The 17,635-nt window shown below is 26.8% G+C and overlaps 1 protein-coding gene across 1 annotated transcript in view; it reads right to left on the bottom strand.

Moving 5' to 3' along the window:
* The window catches only part of LOC117169396, a 21,246-nt gene extending 4,473 nt beyond the window's left edge, over positions 1-16,773 (bottom strand). The window contains exons 1-5 of the mRNA XM_033355763.1: positions 16,629-16,773; positions 12,919-13,242; positions 7,794-8,023; positions 4,324-4,518; positions 1,361-1,636 (exon numbers count right to left, since the gene is read on the bottom strand). Of these exons, the coding sequence (XP_033211654.1) occupies positions 1,361-1,636; positions 4,324-4,518; positions 7,794-8,023; positions 12,919-13,063 (846 nt within the window). The 5' untranslated portion in view covers positions 13,064-13,242; positions 16,629-16,773. The remainder of the gene's footprint in view (positions 1-1,360; positions 1,637-4,323; positions 4,519-7,793; positions 8,024-12,918; positions 13,243-16,628) is intronic.
* Between the last annotated feature and the right edge of the window lie 862 nt (positions 16,774-17,635).

The raw sequence follows: 17,635 nt of genomic DNA, 5'->3' as shown, positions 1-17,635 counted from the left end.
GATCCTTCAAATATATTTCAAATTTCCTTAAGTTTTTTTAATATATTAAAATTCCTTTAAATTCTTAAATCCCTCAATCTTTGAAGTTCATTTCAACTATAAAAGCCCTTGAAATATTTTTAATCCTATGAAACCCTTTTAGGTAAGTCAATTGAAATCCTTAGTGCGGTTTTTTAAAATCCCTTAAAATTATTTAAATTCAAAGAGGTCTTAAAAATGAATCTGTTCGAATTCCTGGAAAACCTTTGGAAAATTTTGGAATCTTGGAAATCGGTTTGAATATTTTTAAATATCTGAAATCTTATAAATCCTATAAAATCCTTCCAAATATTTTGAATTTGAGGGAAATCTTTAAAGCCGCATGGAATTTTTTAATTCTTGGAAATTCCATGAAATATTTGAAAAATCTCTTCAAATCGTTGAAATCCTCGGAAATCTGTTAAAATTCCTAAAAAACCTTTGACAATTTTTAAATATCTTAAACCCTTATGCCTCCTATACAATCCTTCTTAATCTTTTGGAATTCTAGAAAATTCTTTAAAACAAAAGAAAATTTATTTTAATGCATTAAAATAATTAAAATCCTTCAAAAATCCATGAAATTGTTTAAATCTCTTAAATTTATTTAAATTTAATTTTAAATTATTAGAAATTATTAGAATCTTTTAAAATATCCTAAAATATTTTAAATCCTTGGACATCTTTTTAAATCCCTTGAAATTGGGTAAAACACCCTAAGGTATTTAAAATACCCTAAAATTGGAAATCATGGGATTCCCTTGGAATCTTTTTAAATATTCTGAAATCTTATAAATCCTCTGAAATCCTTACAAGTCTCTTGAATTTCCAGTAAATTCTTTAAACCCACACAGAATTTTTGAAATTTGGTGAATTCCCCTGAAACATTTGCAAATATTTTTAAGCTTTTGAAATCCCTCAATTCTGGTGAAATTCTTTGAAGTTTATTGGAATATTATAAAATGTTTAGAAATTTATATATCTTTTGAAATTCCTTTAAAATCCCATGAAACCCAATAAAAATCAGTTGATTTATTAAAAATGATTGAATTATTAAAAAATACTCTAAATATAGTTTAGGAAATTCTTTTTAATCTCATACAAAATGTTTAAATCGTTAAATTCCTCGAAATTTTTAAAAGCTTTAAATGTTCTTTAAAATCATTTAAATCTTGGGAAATCCTATTGATTCCCTTGAAAGCTGCTAAAATCAATTGAGATATCTTTGATTCCCTTGAAATCTCAAAAGTCTGTAAAACTTTTATATGGCTAGTTGGTCCGCTTATGCTGAGTGTTATATAAAAAATGGATTCTTTTGAAAACTGTAGCGAGTCATATTTACCCCAGAAGATGTGGAATTATCTACAGGTTTATATTGTTGATTGGTTGAGCCTTCGTGGCCGGCTGCACCTTTGCAATTCGATGCACCTCGTCCATGGAGCCACGAGAGAAGAAATGAAAGTAAAGCGCAGGATAGACCGAGTCCTGCTGATGCTGATAATTGGGATCGAGTACGACGAGGAACCCAACCACCTCCATGGTATTCTAATACTGAGCTCACTATTAACGTACTGCTGACTACGTAAGACACTCCGAGGCCAGTAAACATCCAAGTATTCTGAAACACATTAAAATAATCAAGATAATCAAATTATTAAAAAGCGCATGGCGCCATTTTCGAATAATTCTCGAACCATCTTGAAATTAATCCAAGCAATTTGAAACTATTGTTGCCAGGAAACCCATGTTCGTGATTGGATGAAGATTTAATTGTTTTCAAATTATTAAAAGCGCATGGCGCCATTTTCGAATAATTCTCGAAATTATTCGAAACAATTTGAAAATATTATTGCCGGGAACCTCATGTTCATGATTGAGTGAAGGTTTAATTTTTTCAAATGATTACAAAGCACATGGCGCCATTTTCTAATTATTCTTGAACCATCTCAAAATCACTTAAAACAATTTGAAACTATTGTTGCCAGGAACCTCATGTTCGTGATTGGGTGACGGTTTAATTTTTTTTAAGTTATTAAAAAGCGCATGGCGCCATTTTCGATTAATTCTTAAACCATCTCGAAATCACTCGAAACAATTTGAAACTATTGTTGCCAGGAAACCCAAGTTCGTATTTGGATGAAGGCTTAATTTTTTTCAAATTGTTTAAAAGGCGAATGGCGCCATTGTCGATTAATTCACGAACCATCTCGGAATTACTGGAAACAATTTGAAATTATTGTTGCCAAGAAACTCATGTTCGTAATTGGATACAGGTTTTTTTTTTTCAAATTATTAAAAGCGCGTGGCGCCATTTTCGAATAATTCTCGAAATTACTCGAAACAATTTGAAACTATTGTTGCCGGGAACACCATGTCTGTGATTAAGTGAAGGTTTAAGTTTCTTCAAATTATTAAAAAGAGCATGGCGCCATTTACGATTAATTCTCGAACCATCTCGAAATTACTCGAAACAATTTATAACTATTGTTGTCAAGAAACCCATGTTCGTGATTGGATGAAGTTTGAATTTTTTCAAATTATTAAAAAGCGGATGGCGCCATTTTCGAATAATTCTCGAAATTACTCGAAACAATTTGAAACTATTGTTACCGGGAACCCCATGTTCGTTATTGGATGAAGGTTTAATTTTTTTACCATTCAAAAAATTAGTCTGCAAACTTTAGGTTTTCGCGAAATGTAAGGTTCACTAAATACTTTCATACATTAATACTAATGATTCAATTAAACTGAGATCTCCAGCATTTTGAGATAAAAAAATAATTTTATCAGTTCAAGAAGCATAGCATATAGAATCCAAGTAGGAATAATGAAAAATTACCTTTTTATAAACACTATACTTTATTAAAAATTAAATATTCTAAAGATATATTAAAAAACAGTTTTTTCTCCACGATTTCAATTGAAAAATCAGGAAATAATGTGAAAATTTTCCTTAAAAAATTTATAGTGAAAAGGTTTTAAACTTATTTTAATGTTTAAATGAAAATTCAGATTACTGGGTAAACTATGTCAAATATTTCAAAAAGAATAATTCTTCAACTGAAATAGATATAAATTAATAACCGAAAAGATAAACTTTTAATAAACAAGTTTAACTTTCAACCGAGCAGTTTTTTTTAAACCAAAAAGATGAATTTTTAACTAAAATGATAAATATTTAACTGAAATACTTGAATTTTTAACCAAAAAGTTGAATTTTTAACAAAAAATAAATTTTCAGCCAAAAAGATACATTTTCAAATAAGATCAATTTTCAAACAAAAACCCGATTTTTCAATGAACGACATTAATTTTTAAGAAATAGTTGACTTCTCAACTAAAAAAGAACACTTTTCAAGCAAACAGTTGAATTTTGAACTAAAAGAGATAAATTTTTATTACAAAAAGAATAGTTAAATTGTACGTAAAAAGAATTGATTTTCAACCAGACCGATGAATTTTTAACTAAAATGACGAATCTTCAACTGGTATAATTAAATTTGACACAAGAAAGATTAATTTTTAATAAATTGAACCTTTAACTGGTATTTTTAACGACAAAGACCAATTTTCATGTTCTTGGACTCATTTTGAAGTTATTTTTTCATGGTATCGCAACAGCTTGTGAGCATAGATCCTAAAACTTTTCATTTCGAATTGCAAGAACTTGAAGTTATAACAAAAAAGTTGGAAAATTTGAAAACATCTTATCCGTAGACAAATCAAAAACAAAGTTATATAAATATATATTTTGAGGAAATGACATAGGAAGTTCATAATTATATATTTCATATATTTTACAAACGTATTTTTGTTACAAAAAAATATTGCCATTTTTCCAACATTTTTGTTACGACTTCAAGTTCTTGCAAATCGATTATTCTTTTTTTACGATTTATACTCATAAGCCCTGTGACATGGAAAAAGGTTGATTATTTCAGAAGTTATTAAAATTTTAAATAAAGATTGAAATTTACACTATTTTTGCAATATATACTTAAAAACTAGACAAATTGGCTTCGCCTTGTGCTCATTTTATAAAGTAATAATAATAAGTAAAATTAAGAGAATTTATTTAGTCATAAAAAAGAGGTGCTCGAAAAATTTTCCACGGCAGTGTTATTTAATATTACTATTTTTTAAAGAAACTTGAGCAATCTGAAAAAAAACACTCCTTGACTCTTCCTGACTTTTCAGGTTTTGCAGCTGAATAGACACCCTCTGTCAAGGAACGTTGAGTCATTCATCATAAAAAAATGTTTCCACCAAGAATAAGAAGTTTAATTTGTTAGATGTTCTGCTTACCAGTCTAGGCCAATTCAAAGGGAAAAAATAGATGATGTGTGAAATGTCTAGGAAGAGAAGTAGAGATGTGACTAGGAGACAAAAAACGGCGACGAAGATCATGAATCTTAAACGTCCAACTAGTGGCAGCATAAAAAGGCTGACCTTGGCAGTGCCCGAACTGCATAGAGTCGCTAGACATGCTGCCGAAGATATCTGAAAACAAGAGAGGATAGTTAATTTACTAGATTTCATAATATGCCTTTTCCAGAAGCGATGCAGCCTTTTTTCTACAGAGGGACAGGGGCATAGACTTATATTATTGAAATGGTACAATTTCAACATAGTATGATAAGATTATATCATGTGAAAATTGAAGATAAATAATAAACAATAAATAAATAGTACATACAGGTATAAAATTAATCTTGCCAAAGATTTCACAAAAACGTTTCAATGATTACCCAAAGATTTCACAGATTTCGCAAACATTTCGGATAGATTCTAAATATTTCACAAAGATTTGACAGATTGCAATAATTTTGTAAGGCTTTCAGAAAAATTTCACACAAATTTCGGATAGATTTAAAACATTCCACAAAGACTTCTATTACTTCACAAAGATTTCTGATTTATTTCAAAGAGAGCATAAAGATTTCAATGATTTTCCAAAGATTTAAATTCTTTAGCTAAGATTTCGGGTAGAGTAATTATTTCACAAAGTTTTGACAGAGATTTCAATAATTTTTCAAAGCTTTCATTAAGATTTCAGGAAGATGTGAAATATTTTTCAAAGACTTTTGGAGGATTCGCAAAGATTTTACAAAAATGTCACAAAGTTTTTAATGGTTTTCCAAAGATTTCAAAGATTTGGCAATGATTTCGGATATTTCGCAAATATTTCAGATATTTTTCAAAGATTTAAAAAATACTTATATTATTTCACAAAGATTGCAGATTTCAAAGATTGAACAAAGGTTTCCATTGTTTTCGTAATGATTTCACAAGTATTTCGAATATTTCGCAAGGATTTCAGATAGATTTAAAAGATTTCGTGATTTTCTAATGATTCCACGAAGATTTCAAGCATTTCTAAAATATTTAAGAGATTTCACAAGGACTTCAATCATTTCTCAAATATTTTACAAATATTTCAATAATTTCACAAACATTACCGAACATTTAAAAAATATTTTGAATATTTTAAAAGAATTCCCAAATATTTCACAAAGATTTTAATTATTTCCGAAAAATTTAAAAAAATGTTAATAATTTCAGAAATATTACAAAATATTTCAAATATTTTGCAAAGATTTTCAAAGATTTGACAAAATTGCAATGACTTACCGAATATTTCATAAAAATTTGCAAAAGATTTCAAAGATTTCGAATAGATTTAAAAGACTGAGTAAAAATTTCAATCACTGCAAAATTTTCAGATAAATGTCAAAGATTTCAACAATTTCACAAATATTACCAAATATGTCAAAAATATTTCAATTATGAACTGAACTAATTTCAGGCATATTTCAATCATTTCAGAAAGATTTCAGATAGCTTACAAAGAAATAAAGATTTCAATAACTTCCCAAAAATTTAAATAATTTCATAATTATTACCAAATATTTCGCAAAGATTTCACAACGATTTCACAAATGTTGCAATGATATTTCAAAGATTTTATCAACATTTTACAAATATTTCGCAAATATTTTAGATAGATTTGCAAAAGATTTGACAGAGATTGCAATCATTTTTCCAAAGCTTTCATACAAATTTCACAAAAATTTCGGATAGAGATTTTAAAGAGATTTTAAAAAGATTTCCGACAGATTTCAAGCAGAGCACAAAGATTTCAATGATTTTCCAAAGATTATAATTGTTAAGCTAATATTTCGGATACATTGTAAATATTTCATAAAGATTTAAAATATTTTGCAAAGGTTTTGGATAGATTTGAAAGATTTAACAAAGACTTCTTTTATCTCACAAAGATTTCAGCTAGATTTCAAAGATTCAACAGAGATTTTACAAAGATTTCAATGAATTCCCATAGATTTGACGACGATTTGAATATTTCGCAAAGAGTTTTTGAGAATTCGCAATGATTTGAATGACTTCACAAATGTTTCACAATGATTCCAAATATTTCTCAAAGATTTCAGATAGTTTAAAAATATTTCACAAAGACTTATATTATTTCACAAAGATTTCAGATAGATTTCAAAGATTGGACAAAGATTTCAATTGTTTTTGAATGATTTTACAAGGATCTCAAATATTTCGAAAAGATTTTTAGAGAATTTGCAAATATTTTACAAAGATTTCACAAACATATGAATGATTTCCCAAAGATTTCACAAAGATTTCAAGGATTTTTGATATTTTTAAGATACTTCACAAGAAAGTCAATAATATTTGACTTTTAAGAAAATAATTTCACAAATATTTCAAATATTTTACAAAGATTTCAGATAAATTAAAAACATTGAACAGAGATTTCAATGATTACACAAATATTTCACAGATTTCGCATACATTTCGGATAGATTCTAAATATTTCACAAATATTTGACAGTGATTGCAATAATTTTTCATAAAAATTTCACAAAAATTTCGGATATATTTGAAAGATTTCACAAAGATTTCCGATAGATTTCAAACAGAGCACAAAGATTTGAATGGTTTCCCAAAGATTTTAATTATTTAGTTAATATTTCGGATAGATTGTAAATATTGCACAAAGACTTCAATTATTCCACAAAGATTTTATATAGATTTCAAAGAATGAACGAAGGTTTCAATTATTTTCGTAATGATTTCACAACGATTTAAATAATTTCCAAAACATTTCAAATATTTAGGAAAGATTTTACAAGAACTCCCAAAGATTTCACAAAGATTTCAATTATTTCCGAAGTGATTTCACAAAATTTAAATAATTTCAAAAATATTATCAAATCTTTAAAATATTTTACAAAGATTTCAGATAAATTAAAAAGATCGAACAGAAATTTCAATGATTACCCAAAGATTTCACAGATTTCGCAAACATTTCGGATAGATTCTAAATATTTCACAAATATTTGACAGTGATTGCAATCATTTTTCATACAAATTTCACAAAGATTTCAGATAGATTCAAAGATTGAACGAAGATTTCAATTGTTTTCGTAATGAATGCACCAGGATTTCAAATATTTCGTAAACATTTTTAGAGAATTCGCAAAGATTTTACAAAGATTTAAACGATTTTCAAAAAATTTCAAAGATTTCACAATGACTTCAAATATTTCGCGAGGATTTCAAGGATTTCACTTCAATCATTTCTTAAAGATTTCAATAATTTAACAAATATTACCGAATATTTCCAAAATATTTCATAAATATTTGACATAGATTACAAAAAGATAACGATTTCAATGGCTTCCCAAGGCCTCCGCCACCTATGGCATTTTCTGTATTTCTTATAAATTTGCAACTATGCATACCAGCAGCAGAAGCCTGATGACTCCAGTAGAAGTTCGGAGATGGCCTTGAATATCGCAGTATAAAACTACGTGACTGACTCGAGGCCATGGCAGTGTATTTGAAGATCCGTGTCCACCCTGGCCATAATGATAGTTGGCATGCGAGTCCCAGGAGTGAACCGTGGAGTGGATTCCTGGCGAATCCAGCTCCGAAGACTGGGAGCTGATTCGCCCCCCTGTCCTACTCCCCGCTATAAATATAAAATGGAACAAAATGAATATTTTGTGAGATGAGGGTGGCCCTTTTAACCAAAGAACAAAACTCCTGGCTTTTTCCAGGCTCGCAAACATTTTTCACGGTCAATGAAATAAAAAAATTCGAGCTGTATAGCTAAACATTTGTCTATGTTAGGTAATAAAAAGTGCGCTTATAGTTACAGCGCCCAAAGTGAAAGTCTCGAATTTTTTACTTTTAAAGTTTTTTAAGCCAAAAATTTTGTATTTAAATGCTCAATAATTTAGACCTATAAAATTGGAAGCTAATAACACTTTTCAATTGAATAATTTTAAATTAACTGCAGTTAAACCGCTAAATTAAACTTTTTAAACATATTAGAACCACATATGTGAAATTTATCATGCGGACGAGGGGTTAAACTAGAAATATTAAAAATTGAAAAGTTACAGTTTTTATAAGCTGAACACTTCTTAAGTGAAATGTTAAATTATTTTTATTTTTAATAGTTTAACAATCTTTCAAATAAGTTTTTCAGAACTTCTAAACATCTTTTAAAATGATTCGAATTTTTCCTACATTTTTTTAAGTCCTGAAAAATAAAAAAAAATTTCCTTAAAACCTTCCATACTCATTTTTTACAGTTAAAAAAAATCTTTCTGAATATGTTTAAATATTCTTTTGAAATTAGTTTTTCAAAAGAAAAAATCATTTTCAAATTTCTTAGGGATTTTAAGGAAAAGTTTTTTATTCTTTTGAAGCCTTTCACAATTATTATTTCGTACCGAAATTTCGGTACGAATAGCTGGATTTTTTAGTACATGTAGACACGTCGTTTAAATGATTTGAAATCATTTCAAATTTTTTAATAATTTCAAAATTTTTCAAAACTTCTAAAAATTTCTTTAACTTAATCGAATTTTTTCTTAGAATAATAGGTGTTTAATTGTTATTTTCATATAAAAATTCAACAATTTTACTTACAAATTGAGTTCTTTTAAATAGAACGATTAAAAATGTAAAGTTCAAAGTTTAGTTCTTTTGATTTTAGTTTTGAATATTTGATTTATAATTAGACTTCAAACTGAATAGTTTAAAAATAGACTTTTTTAGACTGGAATAATATTAAAAATGTTTAAAAAACCTTTAATTATAAATACATTATTTTGAAGTTATTTTAAAATTGAAAATAGTTTATAAAGTTTCAATCAGGCGCTTACGTTTCTTCAACTAATAAGACTTGCCAAGTGAGACAGTTTAATCTTTAACGTTAAAATCAGGAAATATAAAATTGTGAATATAAAATATAAAAATAAAAAATATATCTAAAATTGTGAATTTCGAACTGATATAAAATATTCTGGGTTACACATTTTACAAGTTTAATATTCTGGTCTTTGAATATTAATGGTCATGGAAAAATTAGTGAATTTTCAAAATAAAGTTTTGCGTTATTCCGGATATAATATTCTTGCTAGTGATTTATTTGCCTTGTATTTATATTTCTTTTTTTTTCAGGTGCTTCCTCCTAAAGATTTTTTTTTTTAGTTATTAATTTGATTAATTTTTTGAAAATTGCACAATTTTGTTAAAAAGTTATCCCTTCTGGTTGAAAATTGAATTGTTTTGTTTAAAATTCATCTTTTTGGTTTGAAGATACAACTATTTCCGTGGAAAATTTACTTTTGGATTAAAATTCATATTTTGGTGTTGAAAAGTCAACTGTTTTGTTGAAAATCCAAATGTTTCGTAGAAAATTTACTTGTTGCTTAAAATTCATATTTTGGTGTTGAAAAGTCCAATTGAAATCAGTTTTTTATGAAACTTCAACTATTTTTTGAAAATTTGTCTCTTCAATTTAAAAATTTATCTGTTTTAATAGAAATTTCACCTTTTTCGATAAAAATACAACTATTTGGTTGAAAATTTAACAATTTTGTTAAAAAGTCATCCTTTTTCTTTTTTGAAAATCCAACTGTTTTGTTGAAATTACGTCTTTTTGTATTGAGAATTCAAGTATCTTCATAGCAAATTTTACTTCTTGTTTAAAGCTCATATTTCGACGTTAATAAATTCGAATCTTTTTTCTTTTCAAAATTTTTTCTTTTTGATTTCAAAATTCATCTTTTTTAGTAGAAACGTTATCTTTCTTCGATAAAATTGCAACTGTTTGATTCAAAATGAATCTATTTTGCTAGAAGATTCTACTACGTATTTTGTTTGAAATTTATTGTTGAACCACCTTATTAAGAAATAATGCTTTTATTGTGAACTCATCTTTTTAATGGAAAATGCTTCTCTTTCGTTTAGAGTTTAATTTGTTTGTTGAAAATTGATCTTTTTTAATTTACAATTCAACTGCGTGGGTAAAAGTTAAACTACATTCTTGAAATGTTTTTCGCTTAAAATTCATATCTTCTAGTAGAAAATTCAATTTTTGTACAGAAAATTTTTATCTTGTTAAAAAAAAAACATCTTTTATGGTGGCAAAATAATTTTTGGTTGTTTAAAATAAATAAATAAATTTAAAAATTTCAAATTTGTATCTGAAATACGTTTTAATTCTGTTTATAAAAGAGCTACGAACTCAGATAACGTTTAGTACGTTTTCTGATGATAAATTTTAACAAAGTTTACAAATGTTGCGAAAGATAGCTATGCAATGGTATAGTTCAATAATAACTTAATGATGGTGAAAATCACTTTCATATTCCATATTTTGTTGATAGTTCGTCTTTCTTTGTAACAAATTATTCTTCTTTGTTAAAAATCAACTTTTTGGTGGAAATTCCACTCATTGGTTGAATGTCCAACTTTTTTTCTTGATTCTTTTTTTTTTAAAGAATTCAAAATTAATGTTTTATGGTAGAAAAGTCATCTTTCTTCGCCGAAAATGAACTTTCATGGCGAAAATTAAACTTTTTGGTTTAAAAATCTAATTGTCTTTACACTTAGTTGATTACACTTAGTTGAACTATATAGTTAAAAATGCATCTTCGTAAGCTGAAAATTCAACTATTTTCTTCCAAATTCGACCTTTAGATTGAAAATTAATCTTTTCTGGTAGAAAAGTCATCATTCTTGATTGAAAATGAATTTGTTGTCGAAAATTCAATTTTTCGGGTTGAAAATTCAACTTTTGGGATTAAAATTCAGCTTTCATTTTAAAAAATCGTTTTATTGGCTTTAATATTCAACTAAATACTTGATTGAAAATTTATCTCTTTTAGTTGAAAATTCAACGAATTGGTTGAATGTTGATCTCTTTTGTTGAAAATTCTTCTTTTACGTTAGATTTATCATTTTTTCAAAATACACCTCTTTTGTCGCAAATTTAACTATTTTTTTAAACATTCTTTTTAAATAAAAAATTTTTAACAGAAAATTTAACAATTTCATCTTTGGTTGAAAATTAACCTTATTTTAGATAAAACTTCAAGTATTTCGTTGGAAATTCAAATTATTTTGTTGATAATTAATTTATTTTGTAGAAAATTTAACTTCTTTAATAAAAAAAAATCAACTTTTTGGTTGAAAATCTGATTGAATGTCGAACTCTTTTGTTGAAAATGGATTTTTTATGTTTAAGATTCATTACTATAGTAGAAAATTTTAGATTCTTTGGTTGAAAATTAACCTTATTTTAGTTAAAACTTCAAGTATTTCGTTGGAAATTCACATATTTTGTTCATAATTAATTTCTTTTATAAAAAATTTAACTTCTATGATAAAAAAATTAACTTTTTGATTGAAAATCTAGTTGAATATCGAACTCCTTGGTTGAAAATGGATTTTTTATATTTAAGATTCATTATTACAGCTGCAAATTTACCTCTTTGGTCGCAAATTTAACTATTTTGTTGAACATTCTTTTTTGTTTAATTAGTTTGTTAAACTGTAAATTAAGCATTCCATTTTAGGTTGAATTCACCTTTTTTAGTTAAAACTTCCAGTATTTGGTTGAAAATTCACGTATTTTGTTGACATTTCATCTTTTTTGTAGAAAATTAATCTTTGTGAAGAAATCAACTTTTTGGTTGCAAATTCAATTATCTCCTCCAAAAATCGTCTTTTTGACTGGAAAATTCAACTATTTTGTTGAAAACGCATCATTGTAGGTTAAAAATTCCACTTTTTTGTTTCGAAATTCGTCCTATGGATTACAAATTAATTTTTTATGGTAGAAAAGTCATCCTTCTTGGTTGAAGACGAACTTTTTTGTTAAAAATCCAACTGTATTCGAAAAAATTGGTCTTTTTGGCATAAAAATTTAATTAAAAAACTATTTAGGTAAAAGTTCAACTATTCTGTTGGAAATTGGTACTTTTTGCTTAAAAGTTAAATTATTTGGTTGCTAATGCAATTGTTTGGCTAAAAAAAAATATATCTATATTTTTTTTGAAAATTCATGTTTTTTGGGTTTACGATGCAACTATTTTGTTAAACATGCAATATATTTCAACTTGAAACCTTAGAAATTTAAGGTATTTCATATTAAATTTAATCATGTTTCCGCATTAATTTTCCTTTAAGAATTTATTCTCCTATCATCGCCCTATTTTCGTGAAAAATCGCACTATTTCCCCTGTTTTGAGAAAATTCGGTCTGTGAGATCTTGTATTTTAATATTTCCAAATATTTCTTATTCATAACTGAAGGTTATAGTTGACCACATGGTCACTTTGGCATATTGTCCTCTGAATTCACTAGAAACGCGAAGAAAAATTGGCAACGTAGTTAATGAAGGGTCCCTTAAATATTTTTATTTTGTTATAGTCTTAGGTGTGACCAAAAATTCCTCCCTACCTCAGCTTTTTTTCACACCTAGAGACAATAGCCATTTTATTATTGACTAGTAGATAAAAAAAAGTTGCTAGATCGAGTCGAATTTGAACCAGTTTCTTAAATTACCAATTTCGAAGTCTTGAATGTCCTCGGGTCTAGAATACGCAGTAGGGGGCTCCAGGTCGCGAATTTCTTCTAGAAGGAGTACCTCTATTTCGTCGGCTGCATACAAATCCGAGACAGACCGAAGGTGATGCCGAGAATCGCTCATCACTTAGGCGTGCTTGCACGCTCGCTCCTGCCTTCTTGCCGAGCTTTCGATCCACTTGGTCTGTGAATGAACAACATTCGTCCACTGCCATTACCAATAACGAATCCATTCATCCATCAACCCCTTCTTCAATTTTCAAACTGTCAACGACAGTTTCGTTTGTCCCCCTTTTACATCCACTGAGAAGAGAAATTGTTTTCATTACTTTTCGCATTTTAATTTATTTCCGAGTTATGAATTGTTCTTTAAAAAAGAAAAAAAGATAATAAACAACTGAGTTCTACAAAGAAAGTTTTGTTTCTCACATGATTTTTCATCCATCCTTTAAATGTAACTAGAATCATCAATCGCGCATTTAGTTTTTTTTTATTTGAGCGAACAAATAATTGATAATACAAAAGCAAAAATTCGAATAACTACATACTTTTTACCTCTATTTGTTTTTAAGATTATATAAATATATTATTCCTAAGATTCTTCAGCAAATTTAAGAAGATTTTAAAATATTTCATATATCAAATCACAATTTCAACAAAAAAGTTAAATTTCAAGCAAATAGTAGAATTTTCAACCAAAGAAGAAGGTACACAAACGAAAAATTTAATAAATTTGAAATTTCAACTAAACAATATTTTTATTTTAAATAAAAAAGAGTTGAGTTCATCCAAAAAAGGCAAATTTTCAAAAACAAAAAAAAAGAATCTCCAATGAAAAAAGATTAGTTTTAAATTGGTTGCATTTTGAACCAAAAAGGTAAGTCGTTTTCCCAAAGAGACGAATTGTCAACTAAAAAAAATTAATCTTCAACGAAAAAATTAATTTGTAAGAAAACAGTTCAACTTTTAACTAAGTAGTTTTATTTAAATCAAAAATTCAAACGACTATTTATTTTGTAAGTTTATTTGTTTTTAGGATTATATATATATGTTAAACTTTCGGAAATATTTTAATGTTTCTAAAATAATATCTCTTCAAAACTTCAAAAAAATCTAGATATATTTTTAAATGACTAGAATAACTCCTAAAATTGCCTTTAAATCGTCCATATTCTTTTTTGACAATTTTGTATTTCTCTTGTAGTGTTTTAAAATCCTTAAATATTCTTTCTGCAATTTTCTAAAGATTTAATTTATTTTCGAATATTTTAAAAACTTCTAATTATTTTTAAAAAATAATACAAAGTTTTTCTACCATGTTTTTGAATCCAAAAAATTAAAAAATTGCCATAAAATCTTTCAGATTTCTTTTTTGATGTTTTTAGGTTCCTTCTTTACAAATTTCTTGAAATGTTTTCGAATCTTTTTAAATTTGCTTTAAAAATTAATTTTTTGCAAATAAAACATTATTTCAAGTCTCGCCACGCATCTTGGAAACAAAATTTTATTATTCAAACCTTTCAAAATTCTTAAAAAGTTTCTTAAGTTTGCGTTTGAAATGTTTAAAATTCTTCATTTTGTTTCAAATTGGTTCCCAGGTCCCAGGTATCTTTTTCAAAATAAAAAATCATTTGAAATTTGCACAGGAATCATAACAAGAATTTTTTATTATCTTGAAATTATTCCGAATTCTTAAAAAGCTTCTTTTTCAATATCTTAAATAACGTGCACTTACAACATTTCTGTAATCCGTAGAAGTGTTAAATTATTGTTGGATCGTTTCAAAATTTCTTAATATCTTTTAAACGTACTCGATTTTTGTCTCAAAGTTTGCAATCTTACAAAATTGCAATATTTTTCTTCAAAATCTTCTAAATTCTTTTTTAAAACTTTAGGAGACGTTTTGAAATATTTTCCAATTATCGCTTAGAATTAGTTTTTTCGAATAAAAAATAATTTGTTTTTCAACAGAAATTCGTATTAGATTTTTTATAATTAGATTTCAAAGAAGATTAATAACTTTTAAACAGTTTGGAGATAGATTTGGGTTTCACACTAGAAGACGGCATTTTTAGTGAAAAAAACAAAAGTTATATTTCAGAAAAGTGACCATTTTTTTGTACAATTTAGGTTAAAGTAGCAGCTTTCAAAATATATTGCAAAGAAGATTTACAATTTTTGAAAAGTTTTAGGTTGTATTAACGTTTTTTACTATAAATTGGTTATTATGAATAAAAATGTTTAAATTTCTAAGAAGATTCAGAATTATAAATAATTTAATGATATGTTCTGTAACTTTTTTTTTAAATATCAGTATTTTTTATAAGAAATTATTAGTTTTCAAAAAATATTTACAATTTTTCAACAAATTTATTTTATATTAGTGTATTTCACCTAAAATTGGCATTTTTAAATCAAAATAATTAGAATGAAATACATTTATCCGAAATTGGAATTTTTAATTTAAACAAAATTAGACTTCAAAGAAGATTCACAACTTTTCAACCATTTTTGACTTTATTGGCGTTTTCCATCTGGAATCGAAATTTTGGTTAAAAAATAATTATATTTCAAAAAAGATAAATTTTGTTTGTACAACTGAGGGATAAGGTAGGAGTTTTTAATGTAGATTTTAAAGAAGATTTAAAATTTTTGAACAACTGAAAATTATGTTAAAATTTTTTTACAGGAAATCGATTTTTGAAGACAAAAATTATTAAATTTTAAAGAAGATTGATTGAATTTTGGTATTAAAAACAAGTGAAAAGAATGTAGTATATACATAATTATACATGAGAATTTAATAAATAAACATATCAATCCAAAAAAATGGAAAACCCCGATTTTTTCGAAAATAATATAATAATTATAAAAGAACTTTTTGTTACGTTATATTAGTGTTTTTCCTCTAAAATTGGTATCTTTGAACAAAAATGCAATGCTGTGATTGTCTTATTTATTGCAGAAAAATATTTTATTTTAATCCTAAAGTTATGATAAGATAATAGATTCTATGAAATAACAAAAATTTTGTTCTGATATTAATTTTAGATTTAAAGTTAAATTTTTTCCTAAGTTAAAAAAAAATAATAATCTCACGCCTGTTTGTTTTCTAGTTGATTAAAAAATTGATGATGCAGAAATTCGTATCTTTTTTAATAGATAAACAGTCTGAAAACAGTCCCTAAAAGTCACATTATTTTGTAGATAGTATCAATCTAACTAATGAAATACCCTAATTTCAAACAAGTTTAATTCACGCAATCCAAAACAAAACCAAAATAAAACACTAAACTTAAGTTTACCAAACAACTTATCGATACAAAATGAAACATCTGGAGAAAAACTTCAACTATTTATTTAATGAATTTTAAAATGCTAATTTTCAATACAAATATATAGGGCAATGCGGCCTAAAAATTCAACACAGTTCATGCCCAACCTCAAAATTTGTATTCATTATGCGATACTTGTATCCTCTGAAAGATCATAGAATCCTCTTAGATTTTCAATTTACTTCTACATTGTGTACATTCATTACTAAAAAATAAGCAAAAAAGCTAGAAAAACACGAACTTTCGACAAGAAACCTCAAATTCGAAAAAGCGTGTTTGCTAATTTAGTCTTAGCCCAAATTGCGAGCTTGTGCTGACAGAAAAATGGTAAATAAACATGAACGAAAATTGTACCTCAACTCGTATGGTCCCGCGGTAGCATGTAGATCACATGTTTTTGCAGTTTTTCGAAATTATAGTGCTGTCAATTCGAAGAACAGCCGCCATTGTTCGTCCATCCATCACATTTCGCGATCACATCCGATCCTCTCTGCGATCCACTGTTTGTGTCACGGGGAGAACGTCGACCTAAAAACGAAACGCGTTCATCGCACTTCATATTGATCAAATTATTCCGCACACTCTTTTATGAATAATTATAAAAATTCGGGAAAAAAATATTTAAAAAGTAGAAAAAAACTCGCGATTGATTTTGAAATTGGAAGAAAACAATTTTAAATCCCAAACATTATGTTTTAGAATATATCGATTTTTCAAAAATGTATTAAAATATTAAAAAATTTAAATAAACATATCTTCTAGAAGAAAATGAGATATTTAGAATTTGCAATAGATTCTAAGTTTCATTTTGCGAGAAATGATTTTCAGGTTCAAAATTGTTTGTTTACAAACAAACTTGACAGATGACAGGAGAAACCGTAAAACGATTTAACCTACAAAAATATCGGTTTTTGAGAAATAGAGGAGCTTAGTTAACGAGACACTAGGTAGCGTTAACTGTTATAGTTGAAGCCACGCGAAAATTCAAATTTAATAAAGGGAAAATAGCTATTTTTTCTATAAATGAACAATAAAAATAAAATTACTTTCTACTAAAAGAACGTTTCAAAGTACAAGTTTTCATTTTTACTTTAAATTCAACAATTTGGTTCACATTTTTTTCTTTCTTGACTCAAAAAAATTTTTTTTGTAAATTCTTGTCTTTGATTGAAAATTTAACATTTTATTAAAAACGCGTTTTCGTCATATCTCCACGTTTTGAGACCCACTGAGTCAGAAAGAACGATTTTTACGAAGGTGTTTATCTGTCTATCTGTAGTCTGTATTCTGTAGGCACGATAACTTTCGAAAATTTGATCAGTTGGATTCTGCTTTGGCACACTTTTTTAAAACCTAAAAAG

This window comes from Belonocnema kinseyi, chromosome 3, assembly GCF_010883055.1.
Source record: "Belonocnema kinseyi isolate 2016_QV_RU_SX_M_011 chromosome 3, B_treatae_v1, whole genome shotgun sequence".
NCBI lineage: Eukaryota > Metazoa > Arthropoda > Insecta > Hymenoptera > Cynipidae > Belonocnema > Belonocnema kinseyi.
This window is presented reverse-complemented; position numbering and strand designations above follow the sequence as displayed.